At 37.7% G+C, this 24,491-nt stretch overlaps 2 protein-coding genes across 5 annotated transcripts; one reads left to right on the top strand and one right to left on the bottom strand.

Annotated features, from left to right (window-relative positions):
- Nucleotides 1–999: 999 nt before the first annotated feature.
- LOC144981233 (zinc finger protein 330-like) lies at nt 1,000–12,538 on the bottom strand. 3 transcript variants are annotated; one of them, XM_020700743.2, is made up of 11 exons: nt 12,399–12,530; nt 8,991–9,094; nt 8,584–8,728; nt 8,476–8,495; nt 8,309–8,379; nt 7,619–7,695; nt 4,503–4,629; nt 4,315–4,419; nt 4,191–4,237; nt 2,991–3,108; nt 1,000–1,518 (listed from the first exon to the last, which is right to left on the bottom strand). In XM_020700743.2, the coding sequence occupies exons 3-11, from the start codon at nt 8,701–8,703 to the stop codon at nt 1,247–1,249; spliced, it is 957 nt and encodes a 318-aa protein (XP_020556402.1). In that variant the 5' UTR covers nt 8,704–8,728; nt 8,991–9,094; nt 12,399–12,530; the 3' UTR covers nt 1,000–1,246. The 3 variants fall into 3 exon arrangements, with proteins under 3 accessions (XP_020556402.1, XP_078808037.1, XP_078808038.1); XM_078951911.1 differs by lacking the exon at nt 8,991–9,094 and having other exon boundaries at nt 12,399–12,538; XM_078951912.1 differs by lacking the exons at nt 8,991–9,094; nt 12,399–12,530 and adding an exon at nt 8,795–8,813.
- Nucleotides 12,167–20,515, top strand: LOC144994334 (RING finger protein 150-like). Of its 2 annotated transcripts, none has more exons than XM_078951902.1 (7): nt 12,167–12,805; nt 15,957–16,207; nt 17,201–17,272; nt 18,153–18,235; nt 18,346–18,442; nt 18,588–18,783; nt 20,250–20,515. In XM_078951902.1, exons 1-7 carry the CDS (start codon nt 12,358–12,360, stop codon nt 20,405–20,407), a joined length of 1,305 nt encoding a protein of 434 aa, XP_078808028.1. In that variant the 5' UTR covers nt 12,167–12,357; the 3' UTR covers nt 20,408–20,515. The 2 variants fall into 2 exon arrangements, with proteins under 2 accessions (XP_078808028.1, XP_078808030.1); XM_078951904.1 differs by having other exon boundaries at nt 20,280–20,515.
- The last annotated feature ends 3,976 nt before the right edge of the window (nt 20,516–24,491 follow it).

Consider the following 24,491-nt stretch of genomic DNA (forward strand, 5'->3'; position numbering starts at 1 on the left):
GACACCAGTGAGGATCACAAATCATTAAAGAAAAAAGGTTCAGAGCACTGTCCAGTGGGTCTAGATGAACCAACTCCCAATGGTTAAGGGCCTAGGATAGCACAAGGTTTAAATGTCAGACAATGTGATTATTTTTCTCACTTTGTCTCTCAAAGTTGACCTACTATGATGAAAATTACAGAATTGGTGGCTGAGTAAATACTTTTTTGCCCAGCTGTATTGTGTCACCAATTAACTTTACCCAGAGAAGTCTGTAGCAAGCACCACACTTGTTTTTCTTCTACACAGTTGGACAGTGCTGTTTGGGAAACAGCTGTTTCCCGTCAATTTAAGATGAACCACCCTGAGGTTTAGCTTACTTTGATGGGAAACAGCCGCTTCAAGTATCATCGCACTAAATTCACTTCAATGAGGTTCCTTCAGAAAAAAATGCAACTTAGTGAGTGATACATAAAATCTTTTTTGTTGTTGTTTCAAACCTTCCTTTGGTTCAAAATGCTGCTGTACTTCATTTTAAAGCAGCTGCTGCTTGCATTTTCAAGTTATAAAGTTTGATTTGAATCAGTTTCCAGCATTGTTTTGCTAATATTCAAGCAAAGTGGAATAAAGAGAAATTAAATGGAAAGAAAAAATTGGACAAAACACAATGTAATTAAATCATGGTCAGTGAACTCAGTGTATTTTTTATTGAACTGAATTTTGTTTTTGTGTCACTACAACTTTAGGAATTTTACTAAGCTTAATATTTATACTAGGAAAGGTTTTTTCTCCTTAGAACCAAGTTATCACATTAGTGTGGCCACTGTGACTTGATTACTCACTGCTGTTTCCATCTTACTTTTTACATTTTTTTCAAATCTCAATTCTGTTAAATTGTTCATGTTGCTTTGGATATTTTCTATCCTAAGAGGGATAAAAAAAACTTTCCTAAATGGAGAATGTAAAAAATTAGTTTTTAGTACTACCAAAAAATGTAAAGAAACAAATGGTGGACTCAAATTTGACTTTAAAACATATTTATTAGTCTATTTGACATCAATTATTTTTCAACATTATTTGTTCTTTACCTGCTCAAATCTCTTAAACTATTCTTTAGAATGTTAACACACTGACTTTCCCCTCGTGGCTGTGTGAACATTTCTTTATGATTTCAGTTTTCATATCAACTTTTCATATCAACCTTTGATAAAACAAGTCAGCTTCTGCTAAAGATCACTGGAATCAACAGCAGGCCAACACGTTTATTTCAGGCAGTCCCTCCTAACTTGAGCTCAGCCAAAGATTTAGAAGCCTCCTCCTCCACCTCCTCATCGATTTCTTCTTCTTCTTCTTCTTCTTCCTCCTCCTCCTCCTCCTCATAGTCCTCTTCATCATAGTCCTCATCCTCTTCGTAATTGCCTTGTTGACTGCCTCCTCCAGCAGCTAAATTCTTCCAGTAGGCATCATACCCAGATGCTCCGCTGTCGTCGTCGTCATCATCGTCGACGCCCGCCTGTCGGCCAAACTTCAAGGTACGAGCTGCAAAAAGACAAAAACAAAACGCACAGGTGAAGCAACAATCACATGTAGGCCATGTTGGTCTATTTTAGCCATAGTTTTAGCCTCATAGTAAAAATCACACTGATTGTCACAGATATATTTTTCTAAAATATACTTGTACTAAAACAAACATACCTGGAATAGTTAACATCTAAACAAAAATAAAGTACTTACATACGATTCTCATGCATGTGGGAAGTGTATTGCGAAGTTTTCAGAAGGTTAATGTAATGTTAATGTTTTGACGTACGGGTGTTGCTGTCGTACGGTATCATTGCACCACACTCTAGTCGTTGGTAAAGCTTTAGTCTCAACTGCCCTTACAGCTAGAAAAGGCGCACGTGAACAGATCTAACGGGCTGGGGTTGAAAAAATAAAAAAATCTGAATGATGAGCTTGCATCTCACATACTTCACCCTTACATGTTGTTTGAGTCAGCTGCAGCCCACAGAGAGCCCCTATCCACATGTAGGGACTGTTGTGACTAAGCCAATAAACACTGACATGGGCACAAACGTCTTTTTCACTTCCTCTTTAAGGATTGCTTCCAAGTCAAACTGGATCCAGGTCCTGGTAACCACTATAAAAGCAGCTTGAAATTCAGGAGAGTCCCATACCTTCACAATGTTGCCAAAAGTTTTGGTCCACTTATTAAAAGGATACAATTCTTAATCACTTCCATGGCATGCTTCCCCAAACATTTATAGAGAAAGAGTTAAACGGAAGAGCAAAAGGAATTCCAGAGAAGCAACATAACAGGATTCCATCTGTGCAGCCAACTTCAAAGCTAACAAAAAACTGCCTGTCAGAACAAAGCAACACAGTCAAAAAGATTTCAGCTATGTAAACTAAAATAGTGAAACTAAACTTTAAGATTTATTGTTTTACATTCACTACCTACATTTTGCGCATATTGCACGCAATTCATAAGTGTTTCTTGCGTTCATCGTACGTTGAATTTCGCAGATTTCCGTCGAGGGTTTCGGCTTTGCGTGAATTTGGTTTTTAGCCTTTCAAAATTTTTCGACTGTTGAGAATTGCGCAGTTTTTAAGTATTTTACGTAGTTTATTGTAAATTATGACGTAAATCTTAAGCAAGTGATTTTTGCACGATTTTTTTAGCATTTCACGCATGCACCACCGAATTATGACTTTTATATCACATATACGGCGCACATATAGCATGAAAATTACGTAATTGAGGCACAAATTACAAAAAACAGCAAAATAATCCCCTACGGTTCATGTTGACTTACGTGTTTTTTGCGTGGTTTATTCGTACTTCTTACGTGGTTTTAACGTGATTCATTCATGATACAGTTGTGAAGATTTCATGTAAACACCAAAACTATTCTCATTTTTTCCATTTCCATTCACATTAGACCAATTTTCATACATGCAATATGCGCAACATGTACGTAGCGGCCGTGTGGCACGCCTTAAGGACTCACTGGACATGCTGAGGTCTTTGGTCTCTTGTGTCTCGTGGCCACACTTGGGACATGGTGGCGCTTTGCCTTTCTCCTGCTTGAAAACCTTGCTCTTGGCGTGGTCGTCACAGTAACAAGCCTGCAAAAAAAAACATTGAGCTTGTTTAAAATGTCGATGAAACGATGCATCACTAAATAAAAACGGACTTTATCGCTTATGAAGCAAAACGTAAGAACGTCAATATCTGGTAGCAGTTTTTACTCGGTGCAGTCAAAAAACCAAGTCTAGACATGAAAGGAAAAAAAAAACCTTCAGAAACTGTTTCAGTTAATCGCTGAATGCAATAACAAACATATATGCTGAGAAATGTTGTGTGACAAACTCCTAAATGAAAAAACGATCTTAATGAGTAGGCCAGCACAATTAATCACAACTATATCGTTATCGCGATTTCAAGCTGTGCAATATCCACATCGCAAAAGTCAGCAAAAATCGTAATAAATGGTAAACCTTAAATTTCCTAAAACAATCTTATGGCCTATTGTGGAACTATTTAATGAATTGAATAAATCCCTTTATGCATTTGACCAATCAGATGGAGCCCTTCACGTTGTTGACCAATCGGATGGAGCTTTTATGTTAGATGTTGGCCTCCTAATTAGACGAGGATCATTTGGAGAATAATTTAAGGTATTTTCACTCTTATTTAAATTAAACTTTTGCAGTGAAATGGAAATGTTTTTGTCGTTTTTGCTATACGTTCATTTAGTGCAAGTTATATCGTCATCGCAATATTGATCACTATTATCGCATATCGCAAGTTTTCCTCATATCGTGCAGCCCTATTACTGAGGCAGTTTGATGACCTTAGTTATGACACTTATGCCCGGTTTTGTCTATAGCTTTTCTGGAAAAAGAAAATACCATGAAGAGTATCTTTACAACTATAAGGCATTTGTTTGCAAAAGCTTATAAAAGCCTGTTAGCTGTCTTTTATCTGGTCATTTTTGAATGCTGGGTGATGAATCAGAGCTTGGAAAATAACTAAAATAACTATGTTTGATGCTGTTTCAACAGGTGTGACACGTCATGAAGATGAGATGCGAGTCACACCTGTTTTCTGTAAAAAATGTATGATTTTCTTTTCTAAATCCAAAACTCTCAGAAAAGCTGTGAGTAAATTCCCTTACAGTGTAGATTCCTCGTGTTTGCAGGCTTACCTTACAGCGCAGGCAGGAGTGTTGCCCCAATCTATTACAGGAAACACCTGACACACAACACAAAAATCCAGGTTTCATTTTCACTTAATAAAAGAAAAAAAGGACAAAAATATGAATGACTCACATTTGAATGTTTCCGCTTGAAGAATTTGGCAGCTCGCCTGATGCTCAAACTGATCATCCTCGCACAGAAAGTTGTGGCAGAAAGAACAGCGGAAAATTCTTCCCCCTGCACAAAAGAGCCCCTGAATTATGTTTAGGATGAGCAGACTGGATGGAAGAAAATGCAAAGGGCAGGCAGAGGCTTCCCACCGTGATCCCAAACTCCTCGGTCACACTCGATGCACTCGGCATCAGTGAGGGGACATGCACAGGCGTGGGTGCTCAGACATTTCCTGCCGTGGCACACCCAGGCTTCACAGAAGTCACACACTGCCCCCTTGTGGTAAAGAAAAAAACAGAACAAATAGTAATTTGACCTTATTTAAAACAGTTTTGCGATTTGTTCAATGTATACTTAAAAAAAAACACATCAACTTCCATTTTAAGAGATGCACACAACTGTACAATAACTGTTGAGTTATTAAAAACAAAAAAGCGTGAGCTTCAGCAAATCCTGTTTGCGCATACAACTTATAACACTTCCAATGTTATACAAACTAAATGTCACACCTGTTTTATTTATTTTTTGGGGCACAATACCAATATACTTTGAAAAGCCACAACAATCCACTGCTGAACATTATTTTTTATGTATAAATTGGTCACTCTAAGCGCTCTATTGGAACAATGTTCTAATACATTAGAATTTGTGGAATTTGCGACGGATTACAGCACTTTTTTTTGGTTCAAATCCGATTTATCAGACCAATGCCTGTTTGTTTAAATAAAAAGGTTTAGAACGCCAACACATGGTAAAATATCCCACTGTTGTTGATTAATAGGTGCTATTGTCATCCATGGACCATGAAGCTACACAAAAGAATACAAGATATAAAAAAAATAATAACGGTTGTATATTGGCAGGAAATACATCAGCTCAAGTCTGTTGTAAAAAATAAAAAAGATTGTTGTTTTTTGGACTTGAAAGTATTAAGAGTTTATGTTTTAGCTATCCGGTTACCATGGAATCTGTCAGGTATTCTGGTTCAACTGTAGGATCCCTGAAAGAGTTTTATTTATTCAGTCTTTGCACGCACACATCAATCAAAATGCCTTAAAGCTTAATAAAAAAAGAAGAAAAGTCCCGCCTCTGACAGTTATTACAAAACAGTCAAGGACTTCATTGTGAGTGAAATTGTCTAAACTTGCATCTGTCTATGTAATGCAGTTCAGTGTTAAGGAATCAACTTCCTCCAAGTCAAATGACTCATCAATTACTCGTGGCATTCTTCTCAGCTACTTCAAAGCAGACAAAAACATGCGTTAAATTGGATTTTCATACATTTATTGCAATATTTCTCTGAAAAGGTTTCTACCAAACCCTGCAGTAAAGAGACCATATTACCTAGTTTTAACCTGTGTACCTACGACTGCAGGGTTTTCTAGATGTATGGGAGGCAGAACCGTCAGCTGAAAGGTTGTGGACCAAAGATCCATGCTCGGGTTTAGGAGATGGGCTCTTTCCATTGTAGACTACAAACTGCATTCAGTCCTAAAGCTGTGTAATGGTGATGCGTACAGAAGGGGCAAAAAAGGATTTAGTCAGCCACCAACTGTGCAAGTTCTCCCGCTTAAAAAGATGAGAGAGGCCTGTTTTTTTCATTGACTATGAGAGACAGAGTGAGAGACAAAAATCCAGAGGAAAAAACAAACAAACACATTGTCGGATTTTGAAAGAATTTATATGTAAATTATGGGGGGAAAGAGGGGAAAATATGTATTGTGTCACCAACAAACAAGCAAGATTTCTGGCTCTCACAGACCTGTAACTTCTTCTGTAAAAGGATCCTCTGTCCTCCACTGGTTACTTGTATTAATGACACCTGTTTGAACTTGTTATCTATATAAAAGCCACCTGTCCACAACTCAAAACAGTCACACTCTAAACTCCATTATGGCCAAGACCAAAGAGCTGTCTAAGGACACCAGAAACCAAATTGTTGACCTGCACCAGACTGGGAAGACTGAATCTACAATATTAGCAGCTTGGTGTGAAGAAATCAATTATTAGGAAATGTAAGACATACAGGATCACTGATAATCTCCCTCCATCTGGGGCTCCCAGCATGATCTCACCCAGTGGGGTCAAAATGGTCACAAGAACGGTGAACAAAAATCCAATAACCACACAAGGAGACCTAGAGAATGACCTGCAGAGAGCTGGGAGCAAAGGAACAAAGTCTGCCATCAGTAACACACTATGCCACCAGGGACTCAAGTCCTGTAGTGCCAGACGTGTCCCCCTGCTGAAGCCAGTACATGTGCAGGCCCGTCTAAAGTTTGCTAGAGAGAATTTGGAGGATCCAGAAGAGGATTGGGAGAATCTTCTGTGGGTAGATGAATTTAAAATAGAACTTTCTGGGAAGAACTCTACTCATCATGTTTGGAGGAAAAAAGAAGGCTGAGTTGCATCCAAAGAGCACCATACCAAATATAAAGCATGGGGGTGGAAACATTGTGCTTTGGGCTGTTTTTCAGCGACTGATCCGTGTAAAGGAAAGAATGAATGGGGCCATGTATCATCGTATTTTGAGTGAAAACTTTGTTCCAACAGGAAGGGCATTGAAGATGAAACACACTGCCTGGGTAAAGGAGTAGCTTCGTAAGAAGCATTTCAAGGTCCTGGAATGGCCTGGCCAGTCTCCAGATCTCAACCTCATAGAAAATCTTTGGAGGGAGTTGAAAGTCTGTGTTGCCCTGCGACAGCTCAAAAAAAAAATCACTGCTCTAGAGGAGATCTGCATGTAGAGATGGGCCAAAATACCAGCAACCGTTTGTGGAAACCTTGTGAAGACTTACAGAAAACATTTGACTATCATTGCCAACAAAGGGTATATAACAAAGTATTGAGTTGAACTTTTGTTAATGACCAAATACTTTTCCACCATAATTCATAAATAATTTCTTTAAAAATCACAGTGATTTTCTGGATTTTTTTTTATCTCATTTTGTCCCTCATAGTTGATGGATACCTATGATGAAAATTACAAGCCTCTTATCTTTTTAAGTGGGAAAACTTGCACAATTGATGACTGACTAAATACTATTTTGCCCCACTGAGTATATAAAAATGTACCATGAAAAATGTCAATTAATACTAATTGTCAATTTATACTAATCATATTGATTTTTAAAAAAATCAATATGATTCAGAAAAAAGACAATCTTTAGATAAAAAACAATATTTAATAAATAAGTTGAATATTAACAAAAGCTATGTTTGCTCTATGTGAGTTTATGAAAAGTGTAAATCACAATGAACTCACCACCATGGCCATGCCTGTTGTATGGATTCCCGGATGCTTGATAACACAATCTGACGCTTTCATGCACTTGGTTTTACCTTTAATAATGAAAAAATATCAATGACTATTAGTAACTTTTGAAGAGGTAAGACAATTATATTCATGTAAAAATGAGAGGTTTCTACAAACAAAAGGAGACATATAACACACAGGCAGCACAGGCAGGTCACTAGGATTTGAGTTCACATCCACCTTCTGGGTCGCATGGGCAGCAGCTTAAGCAAAGATGCCCAGACTTCCAGCTCCCCTGAGGTGTTTCCAGGCCAGCTGAGAGACATAGTCTTGCTAGTCTACCCCCCAGGGGGCTGTGCCCTGAACACCATCCCAGGGAGGCGTTCAGGAGCCTAGATGTCTAAGCCATCTCAACAGGCTCCTCTGGATGTGGAGGAGCAGTGGCTGGGCGCTCTAAGGAAGGGCCCAGCCACCCTACAGAGGAAGCTTATTTCAGCCGCTTGTATTTGAGACCTTGTTCTTGCAATCATGAACAAGAGCTCATAGGTGAGATCCCTCTGCACTTGTAGTTGCTATTTTCTAAAAAAATTAATTAAAAAAAATAAAAGCTTTTTGGTCTTGTAAAGTGATGACTGAGTTTGGGAGTGAGGACCAAAGTAAACCTGGATAAACATTTAAAGTGAATGACTTGGAACTCACCGCACTGAGCACAGACAGGTAGCTTCTGCACTGCATTGCAGAAGTAACAGAAGGCCCTGTTCTTCTGTTTTCTAAGAAAAAGAAAAAACATGGCAAAATATGTAAACTACACCCATATTTGCATTTCAGTCTAAATCTGACAAATATTGTAGCAATGATATGCATACCTCTGGCATTTGTCACAATCCTAAAACAAAAACATTTAAAGCAGTGAGTATTTGAACCTTACTTTCATTGTGGTCACTAACATTTGCATGTAGAGCAACATTACACACCATGTTAAAGTTGCAAGGGTGTTTTGCCACATCAACGTGCTCCCGGTTGGCTCGACTCTGCTTCTCTCGTTCTTTCCGATTCTCTGCCTTTTTCCGGGCCCCGGTTTTCTTTTTGGGCATTTTGTTATAATGGGGCCTGTTTAATCTGCAGACAAAATAATGTAGAGCGGGTTTATCATACATCACTGGGAAATAATGCTTAGTTACATACATCAATATATTTCCACAAAGCAGCCAAGCTAGCTTGTACTGACAAAGTAAGTCACACGCCGGAAGTTAGGCACGTGCCTCGCTTTAATTCTGCTTAATTCTTTGTGTCATCCTAACAATAACATTTCAGTTCTAGCAAATGTCACGATGGAACCATTTAACATTTCACATTTTGACATTAAAGTACTTATACCCACGCTCTAACTTAGCACGGAGTCTTCTCGGTACGTCCTACAATATGTTCGTTGGGGAAAACCGAGGGAATTCTTGGTTCCGCCAAAGAAACGTTCCCCTTCTTTGTCTGTTTGATACAACCATGAAATTTTTTTTGTTAAAAGACTTAGAAAAAAACACATAAAGAGTAAGATACTTAATGGACATGTCGATCAGTAAAGCGTGCCAGAAAGATATTTAATAAACATGTCAAAATGAATTTGCAAAAAATATTACAGATTAGAGATTAGAATCAGAAAAGTAGCCCGCTGAAGCAATCATTTCAAATGTTTAAGGGAGGTTTTGAAGACATGAAATGTATATTAACCTAGTTTTAAGAAATATACAGAGATTCTCTCACTAAGTGTTTTGACTATGTAAATATGCAATTTTTACATCAAATATTAAGGATTTTTTTAAATGTCAAGTGACTGGGAGAAGTTACATTGGGATGTTATATCTATCCTAAATTATGGATTTTATTTTTTCTTCAACATCAAACTAAAAAAACAAATAAAATATTAATAGCTACCTTCAACTATTTTTTCTTCTGAAGTCAACTTTAATACAGCTTTTTGTTTATTAGTAGTATTAACTTTTGGCAATGATGAGTTTGAAAACACTTATATAAACATTCACAATAGCTCGTGTGAAAATACGCTGAAGCATTTTTAGGACAGATCTGACATTAAATAATCCCTTGGGTTCTGAATCTATCCAAATAAATCTTGATGGGACATGTCCAAAGCACCTCAATAAAAAAAATGCCTTGATAATGATTAATATATATTAAGCTGAGACATATAGGTAGTTTTCTGGGTTGAAATTCTCCAAATAGGAAAATGTGACATCCTCATGCTATTTACTGTACTGGTGTTCCTGGCTGAGTATGATGATCGATATTTGCAATCTGGATTTTGTCTTTGCCATAGATATGTGCTTGACTTAATATTGAGAGGAAAAGAATGAACAACTACAGTAAAAGGGTCAGATGTTGCGTCTTGTTTAAATATTCAAAAAAAGAAACAAATTAATATTCTACACAAAAGAATAATCATCCTCTTCATCATTTTGTTGAAATTTAATGCAGAAACAGTTATCAGGAATCTCATTGTGGGGTCTTTTTTTAAAAGCCCCTGACCATGGGTGAGAGTTAAAATCCTCACTTGTGGTTCTGAAATCTAGTGGCCCAAAGCGAAGCCTACAGGCAGGATGTCTCTCATAAGTGCAGTGTTCAAAGTTACTATCCATTCCTAAACCATTTGAGCAATTTATGAACTTGAGAATAAAGTATAGATGAACACACAAAGCAAATGAAGGTGTATCCGTTTTTGACATTCCCTATAAAGTTAATTGAATCTATAACATGTATTTTTCTGATGGGTCCTAACACAGAGGCCTTGAAAGACCCTAAGCTTTTCTTTGTCTTTGAGAATGACTGGCAATAAATAATCCCAGAAATCAATCTCCTATGAAAAGGTTTGGCTTTTTTTGTCTAATATGAAGTAGCTCTGCTCTCAAGGTGACAAGGGACATTGGGTGTAATGTTACACTACTCAACATCCCGCATCTTCAAGTCTGGAACACTGACCTTCACTGACGTAGGAATGTTTTCAGAGGATTATCAGTGATCACTCCATTTTGTTACTTGCTAAATAATCTGCACTTGATCTAATAAGGACTGGATTGTGGCAACTATTCAGTTAAATCAACTGATTATTTTATGTTCATTTGTCTGCTGCTATGTGTGTATGTGTATGTAAGAATTTCTTCCCTGTATATTTTGTAATTGTTTTACTGTGCTTGAAATATGACGCCACAACAATTTAATTTCCCTATGGGGTTAAAAATTTTAATCCTAATCTTATGTAAAAATAGCCATAAAAAAGAAATAACTTAATAGAGGTGAGATAATATACATTTGTTTCTTCCCACTCCTTTCAAACAACTAATCAAAGTCTACTTGACTTTAACCGATAATATGTTTCATGGCTCTCTGTTTGAAGAAAATAATTAAAATAGAACATTTTTAGAACATTCTGAATGGCAACATATTTGCAAAAAAATCTAAGTGTTTCTATATTGGACTGAAAAGATGACTAGATCATTTTTTGTTGCCAACACATGTTGTCTGCTGTGATGGAACTTTTTTACATTATGAATCGTAAAATAAACCTACTGTGCCCCAAATACAAATGGTATTTTCTCGCTATCGATATAATTGATATGTTTGATTTTTTAATGGTATAGTTCAATTCGATTAAAAATTTACCTGAGTCACATCAATCTTGTTGGATCGTAGGAATATAAATTGATCCTTAGATTAAGTCAATTGATCATGGTCCCCTTGTTTTTATTCATTCATTTTTTCTATTCCGTTTAGTCATGGGGCTGCTGGAGCCTATCCCAGCCACTTGTGGGCGAAGGCAGGGGACACCCTGGACAGGTCGCCAGTCTGTCGCAGGGTAGAATATCCACAATCACACATCCATTCACTCTCACACTCAACCCTATGGACAATTTAGAGTTGCCAAATAACCTATGAGGCATGTTTTTGGAGGGCGGGAGGAAGCTGGAGATCCCGGAGAGAACCCACACATGCAAACTCCACACAGAAAGGTCCCCCATTGATGTTGTGTTTTGCATGTCCCCCAGCCGGAACTTGTGCCGGGGGCCTTCTTGTTGTGAGGCAAGGGTGCTAACCACTGCACCACCGTGCAGCCCCCCTATTTTTATATAGCCTATAAATAAAATGCTATTTTATCATCTTTTTTTTCATAAATTGTATTATGAATTACAAAACAGACAATAGGTTAAAAAAACAGTGCACATGCTGTACAACCTGCACATCAACATTTACAGTCCAGAGGCGATGTAATAGAAAAAAATGCAGTTCCTTTAAAAAACGAAACATTATTGCTATCTATCTATCTATCTATCTATCTATCTATCTATCTATCTATCTATCTATCTATCTATCTATCTATCTATCTATCTATCTATCTATCTATCTATCTATCTATCTATCTATCTATCTATCTATCTATCTATCTATCTATCTATCTATCTATCTATCTATCTATCTATCTGTCTGTCTTTTTTATCAGAATGCTTGTTTGACTACGTCACTGATCCACGCCCAGGTCACGTGACACTGCCCAGCCTGTCCTGAGAGGGGACGGAAACAGCTGAACGATAACAACATGCTGCAGACTTTTCCTCCCCTAACATTTCTGCTGTTGCGGCTCGGACGTGGGTAGCATGCATGCCCGGTAAACGGCGGATCCCACTCGGGGGAGTTTAGGGGAAGCCCCGGGGCTTGTTGCCCTTCCCAAACCAGCGAGCCGCACTATGGCACCGTCCCTCATCCCGGACTGTCGCATGAATCTGACCGTCTCGACGTGTCTGCTGTCGCTCTGCTTCGTCCACTGCCTCTGCTTGGACTTCACGGTCGCGGAGAAGGAGGAGTGGTACACAGCCTTCGTCAACATCACCTACATCGATCCCGTCACCTCCGCGGTCAAGACGGAGAAAACCGAATGCGGCCGGTACGGGGAGCACTCGCCCAAAAGAGAGGTCAAAGGTCAGGTCCTCCTCCCGGCCACGCCGCAGGACCGGCAGGCGTGCGACCCCAACGTCAGGTTCCCGCGGGCAGCCCAGAGCGGCGGGGCCTGGGTGGCGCTGGTGGCCGCAGGAAACTGTTCCTGTCAGGACAAAATTCGCAACGTTGCAGAAACCAACTCGTCTGCTGTTGTGATATACAACACCGGCAACGACAGCATCACAATGCCACATCCAGGTAGGAAACATCAACCTGCGGGTTCCTGTCTGGAGTTTCCCCTCATCGGAGGTCAGGCCTCCTGCTGTGAGGAGTCAAACAGGTGTAACTGTTTGTGAGTCACTTAGTTAGTAGTTATTATCAGAGGAGGATCAGGTTGTTGTTTTTTTAAAGACCCTCAGTGAACAGGTGTTGTCCACGGAAGCTTTTCTAAATGAATGTACATTGTCCTAAAAAATACTTTTAAATATCACAGTAAAGTAGAGAATCCCTAAAGCATACATGACAAACTTTGAACAGATTTCCATATAAAATAGGGGAGTAACGATTCTATTCCTATGATCCAATCAGGTCAATCTGTCAGAGGAAAGTTGTTAATCGATTCCTTTATAAAAATCGTTTCAAATGAAATAAATTGCTTATCGATAATGGAAAATAGCATTTGTATTGAGACATGGTGGATTTATTTGACTAAAATGTAAAGTCGGCCAAGGTAAAAAAGAATCAGTCCATCATTCCAGTCCAATGTGTGGAAACACTTTGAATTTAGCAAAGACATGTGAGCATACAGTGAAGTAGAATGTTCTAAGAATTTTCCCTTTAGATTGTTTTGATGTGGAAAAAACAACAGTGGGTGGAAAACTTCACCTTACCTGTACCAGGTATTTATTTCTGAGTCACACTGGATGAATATTGGGCTAAAGATGTCCTGGATTGATTTTAGGTCAGTGATTTTGGATCTTTCAAAATGAACCAAAATGGACAATGAATCCTCAACAACCACAAATTATGATATGAATCGAATTGTTGTTAAAAAATTCATCATTACACCCCCTGAAGAGTACAAACAACCAGATTTTGTTGGTGCAAAAAGAGGAGAAAAGGCATAAAGTATAAAGTGATCTGAAAACATTCTTACAATAAGAATTTCCATTTGTTATAAATATGTTATAAAGAATTCAAAATAAATACATTATGGCCTTCTTTTCATGTGTCACAGTGAAACACACAAAGCTTGAGGAAAATTATCTTCAGCCTCTATAGCGATTATAATTCTTATAGACTGAGTGTCATATATATTTTTTTCATAACTATTTACTATTATCATTAACCAGGTAAGGTGCACACCTGTTTTGTATTTCTCGACAGCATGTTTTTAATAAATTATTTATTCAATAATTCATTAAGAAAAAAAGCAAATGACCAGAGCCATAGGACATTTTTGTGATCAGTTGTGAGATCTACCCAAAAAAACTTTTCTGAATCCACAGTCGCTGCAATATAAATGCCCCCCCTCTCCACACACACACACACAACACACAACACACTATGCCATATGTCTTGCCATTATGACACACAGAGAATATCAAACCTTTTGTATTGGAAGTGCGTGATCAAGTGGAGGAAGTGTGAAAACAAAAGATGGGCAACATTTGTTAGAAGGACTAGATAAACACATCTGTCTGCTTCAGATTCCAAATCCGAAAGCATCCACAAACTATTTTTCTAAAAAAAAAACTCTCTTGTCACCCAATAGCTCTGATTTCTGTTGTCTGTTTTGATACTTTAGCCCTGTTTTATGGGTGGGGGGGTTTGCCATGAAGTGAGGGTTACCAACAAATGTTTACGGATTCACTAAACCAAGGCTGGTTTGGTCATGCATGTCTGTATTTACTTCTACATAATTTAGTTCTAGCATTCAACTCACATCAGTGTGAGTCTTGCTAGCCTCTCTGGAAAAATTGTGGATCTGAATCTGAGCCTGAAAGCTCCTCATCAGTTGTGACAGGAGGAGCTGCAGTGCAGTGTTATCATTCATTATGGATACAGGGGGGCTGCAGTCAATTGAAATACTGTTATTTTTATAAAAAGTATTATTACCACTTTGTGACTTCAAAGGTCAACAAATAGGCAACTTTTAATCAACTAATAATTGATTAATTTTTCATATATAAACACGTATATTTTGAAAACGGGAGGCAAAAACTGGAAAGTAATTCTAAAAGGTACTAAAAACTGCTTGCAGCATCCTGGTTGGGGTCTTTTATGCATCCACAGTTTGGTCTGAAAGGTCAGAATAGGAGGGTCTCCTCTGTTTTTAGAGCTTCTATGCTCTGTCTGCGTCACACAGAGAAATCCGTCAAAGCTAAGAATGTACATGATTTCCTGGCCCTCCTCCATTTAAGAGTTGAAATTGTATGCTTTCAATTTGTAAAGGATACTTTTCTGTGAATCTGTTGTGAAAAACCGGTGTGTTTAGAATTTATATCTTGAGGTTATGGAGGTTAATCTGTGTCAACACCAGCTGTCGCTGATGCCTCATGTTAACTTCTACCCCGCACCATGTATGCTTAAAAGAGTCATAAACCCAGTTAAAAGGTCAGGAGATAGAGATGCAGGTATGCTAAAAAATATTCTAAAATGGTTGAATTTAGTTAATGACTGTGAGCCAGTACAGTAGAATTGTTTTGTGACTTGGAGATTGAACAGAAACTTTTTCACCCAGAGCCATCTGTCTGTATTAAGCTGTATTTTATTTATTTATTTTTGTTTATGGTAATTGAAAACGCTTCGGGCCAACTAAATGCAGAATTTCTTTTTTGTATTAAACCAGTTTTCTTTGACACTGCAGACAATTAAATAATAAACTTTACTATTGTATGTTTCAATCATTCTGGTTAAAATAAATGTAATTTTGATTTATTTTATTGGCTAAAAATAACTTTGAAATTTTAAACACAGTTAAAATAATGATAAAAACTAATTGTTACTGGCATTTTTACTCTATGTTGTTCATAGAACTGTTAGTCTTAATGTTGTTTTTTTTAATTCAATGGATTTTCACAATAAAATATTGTTAAAGTATAAAATATTTCATATAACTCGTGTTTTTGTACAAAATACACTGGGTTTGTTGAAAACAATATAGAAGATATAAAGAAAAAAGGTAGCAACAAGCAGGCCAAAGGGATTTATTTTTCTTTTTTTAATTAAACGTCTTACTTTTTGTGTTATAAACAGAGGGCTGAATCGGCTTGTCACTGTGATTAAATTATCTTTCCCGCTTTGAATTTAAACATAAAATCTTGTCACACAGAGACTTACTCATCCACAATAATGTGTGCAATGCATGTCTCACCTGCTGCTTCCTGTGCTCCTTGTGTTTTTACAGACACGGCTGATGTTGTGGCCGTCATGATCCCAGAGCCTAAAGGTCGTGAGCTAGTGGGCTTGTTAGAGCAGGGCCTTGTGGTCACCCTGCACATCACTGTAGGAACGCGTAACCTGCAGAAGTACGTGAGCAGAACCTCTGTCGTGTTTGTCTCCATATCCTTCATCGTCCTCATGAACATCTCCCTCGCCTGGCTCGTCTTCTACTACATCCAGAGGTTTCGCTACGCTAATGCACGAGATCGCAACCAGGTACGACTGAGTGCAAACGTTTCAGATTCAGACTGTAGCCGCTGTGTCATCGCATTCTTGGTTCATGCATGTTTCCATGTCCCTGTTGTGTGAATCCAGATGTACGCTTCTATTAGTTGCATGTTTGCATGGCATTGATGGCCTTGGTTTTGTTCAGAAAAGCAGATATTTTTTAAATAAATGCAAAAAAAGAAGAAATATAGAAGTAATATAGAAACAACTGACATATATTCCTAATGTGAGTTATATTTGCTGCCCGCTGTGATTCTGCACATTTCACCTTTTTTGGTCAAGATTTTAACAACAATCTTCTTTACTGTCTCTATGCACATCCTGTAAATCAAAAAGTTTAATTTTCAATACCTGTTGATTCGTGCGGCAAAATATGAATTGACAGATTATATTAAAACATTGGGGGAAAAAGGCAGTGGCATTCCAGTACAAAGAAGTTTATATTCAAAAGCTCCTTAATAGTCACACGGTATCCATCAGCATCTTATCACAAAGAACAGTTTTCACACTCGGCTAACTAAAGTCCTTCAACAAGCCTCCAGGAGATGACACCAATTTGCTGATTGTTGATTGAAAGTTAACTGAACATGAGAGAGTTCTAACACCAAGCAATTTCTGTCAGAAGAAGATAAAGCACTAAAATCTCTAATGAAACAGCACACTTGTGTGGCATTCACCTCAATTATATCTTGCCACTGGCACATGGCGTGGGTGTTTTTAGTGTTTTCCTCATTTTCAGTAAATTCGCAGTTACTTATCCTGCTGAAATGAAATTCCATTCTATTACTGTAAAGTTGGAGGACTAGAAGGACACGATCTCTGTACTCTATGTATATAAGTGAGATATTTTCACCAAAACACCATAAAATATTGCCTAGAATTTTATCTCAAGTGGTGCTTTTGAAATATTTGTCTCTTGTTCATATTTAAGAAATCACAAAAAAATGTACTTTAACGCCAAATGTGTTTTTCTATCTGCAGAGGCGTATGGGCGATGCTGCTAAACAGGCCATCAGTAAGCTTCAAGTGCGCACACTTAAGAAAGGAGATAAGGTAAGAGAGGCTCCTAAAACTTGGAATACATTTTACATCAGGCAAAAGCAATATTTTTATGGAAAACTAAAGAGCTTTTTTGTGTTAGTTCACCTGTATCATTAAATTTATTTCATGATTTTGTCTTTCTTTCGTCTAGTCATACATATAAAGCAAGAATTGCAAACAGTTTTAAATAATGCTTGATAAGCTTCGGTTTTCTTTTCTGTGTGTTAACATCATGGGTTTGTTTCATTTTAAGTCTAAAAAAAAAAGTCTGACGTAATTTTTGTGTAGCAAGTTTGATTTCGTTTACATTAGTAAAAAATTTTTTTCCTCACCCTGATTAAATCACTATCAAACTCAACCATTGACAGTAGATCACAGTAAATGTATTAGCCTATAAGATTTCAAAAAGAACTGCTAAGTTTTTATTTTAATTTAATTTAAGTTTAATTTTAATGTAATTTAAGTCTTTATTTTTATTTTTATTTATTATTTAAGTTACATTTTTTCCCCTTATTTAGTTTTCAGCAGTGTTGTCTGCTATGGCTACGTATATAGAAACCAGCAGATGTCTGTCCATTCATCCGTTTTCTAAACCCATTTAATCCCTTTTGGGGTCACAGGTCAGCAGATGTCAAGAAGCCTCATCAGTTCCTATTTTAATATTTTATGCTGCACTAAAAATTAAATTTAGGGTCAACCTAGAACTTCCTACTTTGAGGTTTGGAAGTAAAAAGTGAGTGCAATTTAAAAATCCATGGTGAGAAAACCTGGTTGGATAAATCAACAATGACCTCATAAATGAATATTTCTACAATTTTTCCATTTAAAGGTCCTTTTTGTGTTTTTATTCTCAAGTTCTAACCTTGTTTCTTTTGCTATCTTTTCATATTAGGAAATAGAACCTGACTTTGAAAACTGCGCCGTTTGCATCGAATGTTATCAGCCTAACGATGTTGTGAGGATATTACCATGCAGGTGAGGTTTATGTAAAAAAAGGATTAATGTAATGACATCAATTGAAAAAATCATTGTAAGAATTCTAAAAGCCAGATTTATTGAAAATATTTAATATGTTTCCTATTTAGGCATGCTTTCCATAAACACTGCGTAGATCCGTGGCTGCAAGACCACCGGACGTGCCCCATGTGCAAAATTAACATCCTAAAAGCCCTGGGAATTGCAGTAACCCCTATTTGATTATTGTGAAATCGCAGTTATGCTTAGTTGTACAATTATATTACGTTTCAGAGAATAATTAAGCAATACTTTAATGGTTCTAAAGAAAAGTTTGATCAGGTATCTCTGTGATGTGTTTGGCTCTTTGCAGTTCAATGCGGACTGCACAGATGACATTCCTCCTGACTATGAGGTGTCTCTCCGGGGTCCGTTTACCAATCCTATCAGTGCTGCAAGTGAAATAACTGTTAATGAGAGCTCAGTGGTGCTGGAGCCAGACCCACAGATGCTACATCATTACACAGACACGGTTCCACAGCCGGACCAAAGCCGCATTGTTCGCAGCAGTATGTATGCTGAATTTAATCCGGGTTAGGTTTCGATCAGGAGTCTTAATCTCCAGTTCTTGAGGTGTTGCTTCTTTCTCAAGTATTCCTGCTATTGCAAGTTTTTATTTGTGGAATACATTTGGTTAAGGTAATTAGCAGGAGGTAGATATCCCAGAAACAAGCAAAACCTGGAGTTTAAGAGCCCTGGTAGATGAATTTCTCTAAATGTCTGCACAATACATTAGTCAGAATGAAATCCCACCGCAACATATTCAATATATTTTCTCTTTGTTAATATAAATGTTTTTTTGTGTAATCTTTAGACGTTGGACATTTGTCTTTCACTCAAGGATACTCTAAACATAAAAACCATGACCTCAGATTTACACTGGTCCATCTGCAGTGCACCTCCCTTGCATTGAGTGGGAAGTCCGTCTCACGACCGTGAGCTTACATTGTCTCTGTTGCATCTCCGGTCCGTCCCCTCTCGCCCCTGGTTCCGGGGGAAGTGGTCTGTCCTGCCATCTCCATGTCGGGTAGTTCCGCTGTCTTTGCTCATCGAAAACCTAAGCAATCAGGCCCCATGCCCTCTTCTTCCTCACCAAGTCTTTGTAAAATGCATGTTTGGTGTCATTAATGGGGTTTTATACTTACGTCGTCCATGGTGAAAATGGGCGCCAGTGTTATCTGCTGTGCATAATCAAGTGAGCACGTCACCTAAAATGTAAAATAAAAATTTTAAAATGTTTTACTTTGAAAGTACAATACAAATTTTTTTAAAAATCTTGACTTGTTTCCTGTTTTTCATGCTTTTTGCTGCAACATTGATGTGTGAATGGACTAGAAATAGAACTCCTGCGTAAAGCTTGCATTGTGTTGTGGAGGGACGGACATGAGATGCAGACATGGCGGAGGCGATGTCAACATTCCGATTGATTAACTAACGTTCTATTTTTTTGTGTCAACACAACGCATACAAACCAATGTAAAGCAGGCTTTAGTCGACACAGTTGCTGCCAGTCATTGAGCCGTGACCATTGTGAGGGAGTTTCAAATCATTATTGGAGCTTTCGTGTTAAGAAAAATCATAAAGCAAATTTTCTCACAAAGTTCTTGCAGCCACCCTAACACCTCTCTATGTGATGTGAATAAGTGGAAGGAGTTCAAACAATTTGGTTAAAAACTGATGCGTGAAACTAAATTCAATCTGACTGAAGACAAAGACAGTTAATGCTGCATTAACTTGAATGAATTTTATTTTAGTATTTGAACAGGTCCACCTCAGCTTGATTACAAGTGAAATATAAGTACAATTTGTCTTTTCAAATAGTCTGGTTTTGTCTAAGTGCATCTAATTAATGTCTTTTCTAGTTATTTCAAATATTGACATCTTCATTACTTAAAATAATTGATGTGTTTTACAGTGAGGCACTCCTTGTAGGATTTAGCTGCAGAAAATGTGGATTTGTGATTCTTTTTTCCAGGAGTGAATAATTCCACCTCCCATCCCTCAGGTGAGCACCAGCCTCCGCTCAGGAGTGATTTAGACACTTCAGCGCTCATGAGTGTGGAGAGGTCTGACGTGGACCTGTCGACAGAGCAAGAGTGTGACGAGGCCAAATCCAGAGCCAGTCAGCGCTGAACGAAAGGGATTGAGGAACGGAGTGAGAGCAGGACTGGGAGTCCAACAGAACGGGGCCGTGCTCTAAGCTAATTTGAAGTGTGTCCCTTCAGACCCCGTGTCCACACAGACTAAAAGAGACCCATTTCTGTCTTTGCTTCTCCTTCAGCAGTCATGACTGCCGGACAGTGAGTCTCTTCACATCCTTCAGCCTGCCGTCTGAAGTGCACAAACAGACGGAGCTCATTCAGTTGCCCGTCACAGAAGGCAGCAGTCGGATTAGGATTGTGAACTTAATCCGGCTGCACAGGAGCAGCGGGGCATCTCTAATGCATGACTACAACTTTAGTTAGCATGAAATTGTGTCTTGGTAAGTGATCACTGCCAGCAAATTATAGAAGTTTGACCTCTTTTGTAGACCAACATCTGTCAAAAGTACGTCAGTGAACCAACAGCACATATTCAGCATCTTTAAATTCGTGGTATATGCTTTTTTTGTGCTTTTTTAAATAAAAACTTGAAACTTAGATTTTTAGGCAGTCACAAGACAGTAAAGAATGTGTACACACAAAATATGTTGTAATCTGTGCTTTTTTTATGTAACTGTTTGTGTGTCTTGGATTTTCCTGTTACACACACCTGCAGAGCATCTCGTCTTCACATTTGACAGTCCTAGCTTGTCTAAGGGATTTCGAACTAGTAGCTCACATGGCTGCTAGTTTTTACAGCACACATTCGTTCTGTACAAATACGATTACGATTACTCCCAGTTTGGGCAGAAAAGGCAAAGGCTGCTTTAGGCAAATCTGGTTAGTGATGTTTACTCTACTAAGGCTACACAACATTTTATCATGCTATGACACTTCTTAAAAAATGGCAAAAAAGCACACAGTTAAACAGTGACAAAAAAGTAGGTATAAAACTTACCACACTAGATTTTGATCCCAAAAGCACAACTTGTACGGTTTGAAGATGTCTCTGCTTGAAGCTGTTTGCTCTGAAAAAATAACCAGGATTTTATCAAAATCGTTTCATTTGCTGTGATATTTTTTTTATTATTATTGTTTGATTTATTTGGTTTATTTATTTGGTTTGTTTTAAAATAGATACTCTGTCCTTCGTATTTTGTGTAGAAGCTTTGTGAGTTTTTATGTGTGTGTGTGTGTGTGCAGTTTAAAGCTGCAATAGTCTGAAAATGGCTGACTCATTTTTATCCATAAAGTTGGACATTTCAAAGCTACCTGCAGCAGAAGCAGTGCTTCAACATGAACTGTCTGTTGCAAAACAGAACATTTTCTATAACTTTGAGATGTTACCAGCAAATGCACAAATGACATCAATTCAGCATTCTATGTGTTTGCATTGTTCCAAGATTCCATCATGGTCTATTTTTGTACACTCGCTTTACTTGTAGCATTGTATATGTTGTCTTGAATATCCAGACTACAAGATAATAATGAATGTGATTATTACTAGTTCAATATGTGCCCTGATGTTTGAATGTTGATTTGCATATACATGTTAAGAACTGGATAGCAAGATCCCCAAATTGACTCTTTAATGTTTTTGTATCCATCTATGTTTTCTTCAGATTATTTTAAAAGCATTTAATTAGAAGATATACATGGAATTAAAGGAGTACAACATCATAAATTGGTATTTTTGGGGTTTTGTTAAAATCTTTTAGGAACTAATCCTTTGCAGTGTGGTCTCGATTTGTATCTACTGCCTCCAAAAAGTCTCTTTTAACTCAAATTTGTGAAAACAACATCCCGATAACTGCTTATTTCATGATGGATTAGTCCCAAACTAAGGAAAACATTATGCTTTTATTTTTTATGGAAATGTTTAAATACGAAAGACTATACAGAGCATCTGTCTGGCTGGTGTTACTCAGTGATGCAACATGGCAGACATTTAACAAGCACAAAGAATTTAAAAATATATAAATTATATTTGGATATTTATATATGATTTTTTAGTGAAAACAATAATATTCATAGTCTTTGCTAAAAGGTTACATGTCAGCACATTTTGTGCGATTTTCCCTTTGATTTTTTTAACACCATAGTTAACGGCTTGTTGATAAATAAAATGATTGTACATTTTCCAAATTAATACTTTTGGTTATTTTATAGCAAATAGTCTACATGGAATTTTAAGTTGTCTTAAATTTCCAAGGAGCACTGCTTTGTTCAAATTTTTCCTTTTTTGAGTGTGTCTTCAAAACTCCATCCTCACATCTTTGGAGAAGAAAGCTTACATTCGATTTTGTGATTCTTAAGAAACTTTATGAATGAGGACCAGAGTACTGAACACAGTATGAGTCCTAAGTTGAACTGTTCAAGATGCCAGTCAAATGTATAACCAGCGGAAAGGACAAGTTGTTTTCTTATATAAAAACGTGATCAACACTTTATAGTTTCGCTTTGTTAACTCATAATGCATGTGTTTGTCTATATGCGTATGACAATAAAGTTGAATCTATTTTTTTTCAACATTTGAATTTGTTGCTTTGTTGCAAGTTTTGTCATGTTTGATTGTGTAAGTGTTACGCTATGTATATACCAGGGGTGTGATAAGCGTTCAAGAAAGCGCCAACTGCGTACAGTGCACACAGTGTTCACACTGGACTGTCATGGGTTGGGTTAATAAAATCAATTAATCTATCTGAATCGATCCAAGCTTAATAGAACAATAATTAATCCATTAAAGTAGAGATCACTCTTTTATGGCTTTGCTTTTCCGGTGAACTTCTTCTTCTTCTTTGGATACTTTATTTATCCCTCAATGGGGAAATTCTTCTCCGCATTTGACCCATTCCCTGGGGGAGCGGTGAGCTGCAGCTGAACTGCGCTCGGGAGGCAGTAGCGTTAAGGGCCTTGCCTAAGTGATGTTAACTGCTCGCCATTGATATGGTAATTGCCCCCAGTATAATTGTTTCTTCCCCTCCGGGAATCAAACCCTGGATTCCTGCATGTTAGCCGCTCACCTAACCGGGAATCGAACCCTGGATTCCTGTTGCATGGTAGCCGCTCACCTAACGCATAACAGTGGTAAATCCAAAGTACGTCAGTTTAATAACGTATAATAGAATTTCCCATTGGACAACTAAGTCCTCACAGTTGAAAGAGGCTTCCGTGTGAAATGTCGAAATGTTGCAAATCTCACAAATAGAATGTTGTTGTTTTTTTTGTATCACTCCTTTGTCTTGTTTGACCCTTTCTTGCTGCTGACCAAGTCTTAGAATATCTATTCAAGAAGAAAAAGCATCATATGGTTAAGTTTTAGTGCAGGGGTGTCAAACTCATTTTCCCTGAGGGCCACATCAGCATAGTGGCTGTCCTCAAAGGGCCAGATATAACTTATACATGTAACCAAATGTAATGAAAAGTAAATGCACCTACTCCTTGATGTTAAATAAGTACCGGTGATTGTTTGTTTTTTATAACTAAGTGACAATTACAGTTTGCTAATTACTCTAGCATAAATCCTTTTACATTTGATTCTGTCAGGTTAGGTTATATGGACAGTGTTTAAGTCTGTTTGTGTATGTTAGAGCACTGGGCTACCAGTTGTTTGGCAGTTAGCCTTGTATTGAAGCATCCATTCATTCCGCATTCTCTGCATGTAACCCCTCTGGGTGGGATTACTTGAGTAGTAGCATTCTAACAGCACCTTGTTCTCATGGGGTTCATTGTCTCTCAAGTTGTGAGGTAGGCTTTAGCGTTAAGGGTCTCGCCCAAGGTTTCCATTACCATTAATTGTTTGTTCCGCCCTGGGAATCGAACCCGGGTTTCCTGCATGACAGTCCTGCACCTTACCAACCGAGCTACCGGTATTCAAAAATAAACACTTTATTTCTTATGGAGTAAAAAGAGGGAAATTTGAAGCTTAATATAGTCACAGGAAATTTGAAATCGCTTATTTTTTCACTACTTTTTTGCGTTCTTTCGTCATTTTCTTTGACTAATTCTTGTAAAGAATGAATACAGTTAGTTGAACCTCCACAAAATAAGAATCATATAAAAAGGGTAGAATTGTCATTTTTTCTAATTAGATCTTATAAAAAAAACTACCTGATACAGTCAGTTAAACATTCACA

This window comes from Oryzias latipes, chromosome 1, assembly GCF_053564925.1.
Source record: "Oryzias latipes strain Hd-rR chromosome 1, Olatipes_Hd-rR_3.1".
Classification (NCBI taxonomy): domain Eukaryota; kingdom Metazoa; phylum Chordata; class Actinopteri; order Beloniformes; family Adrianichthyidae; genus Oryzias; species Oryzias latipes.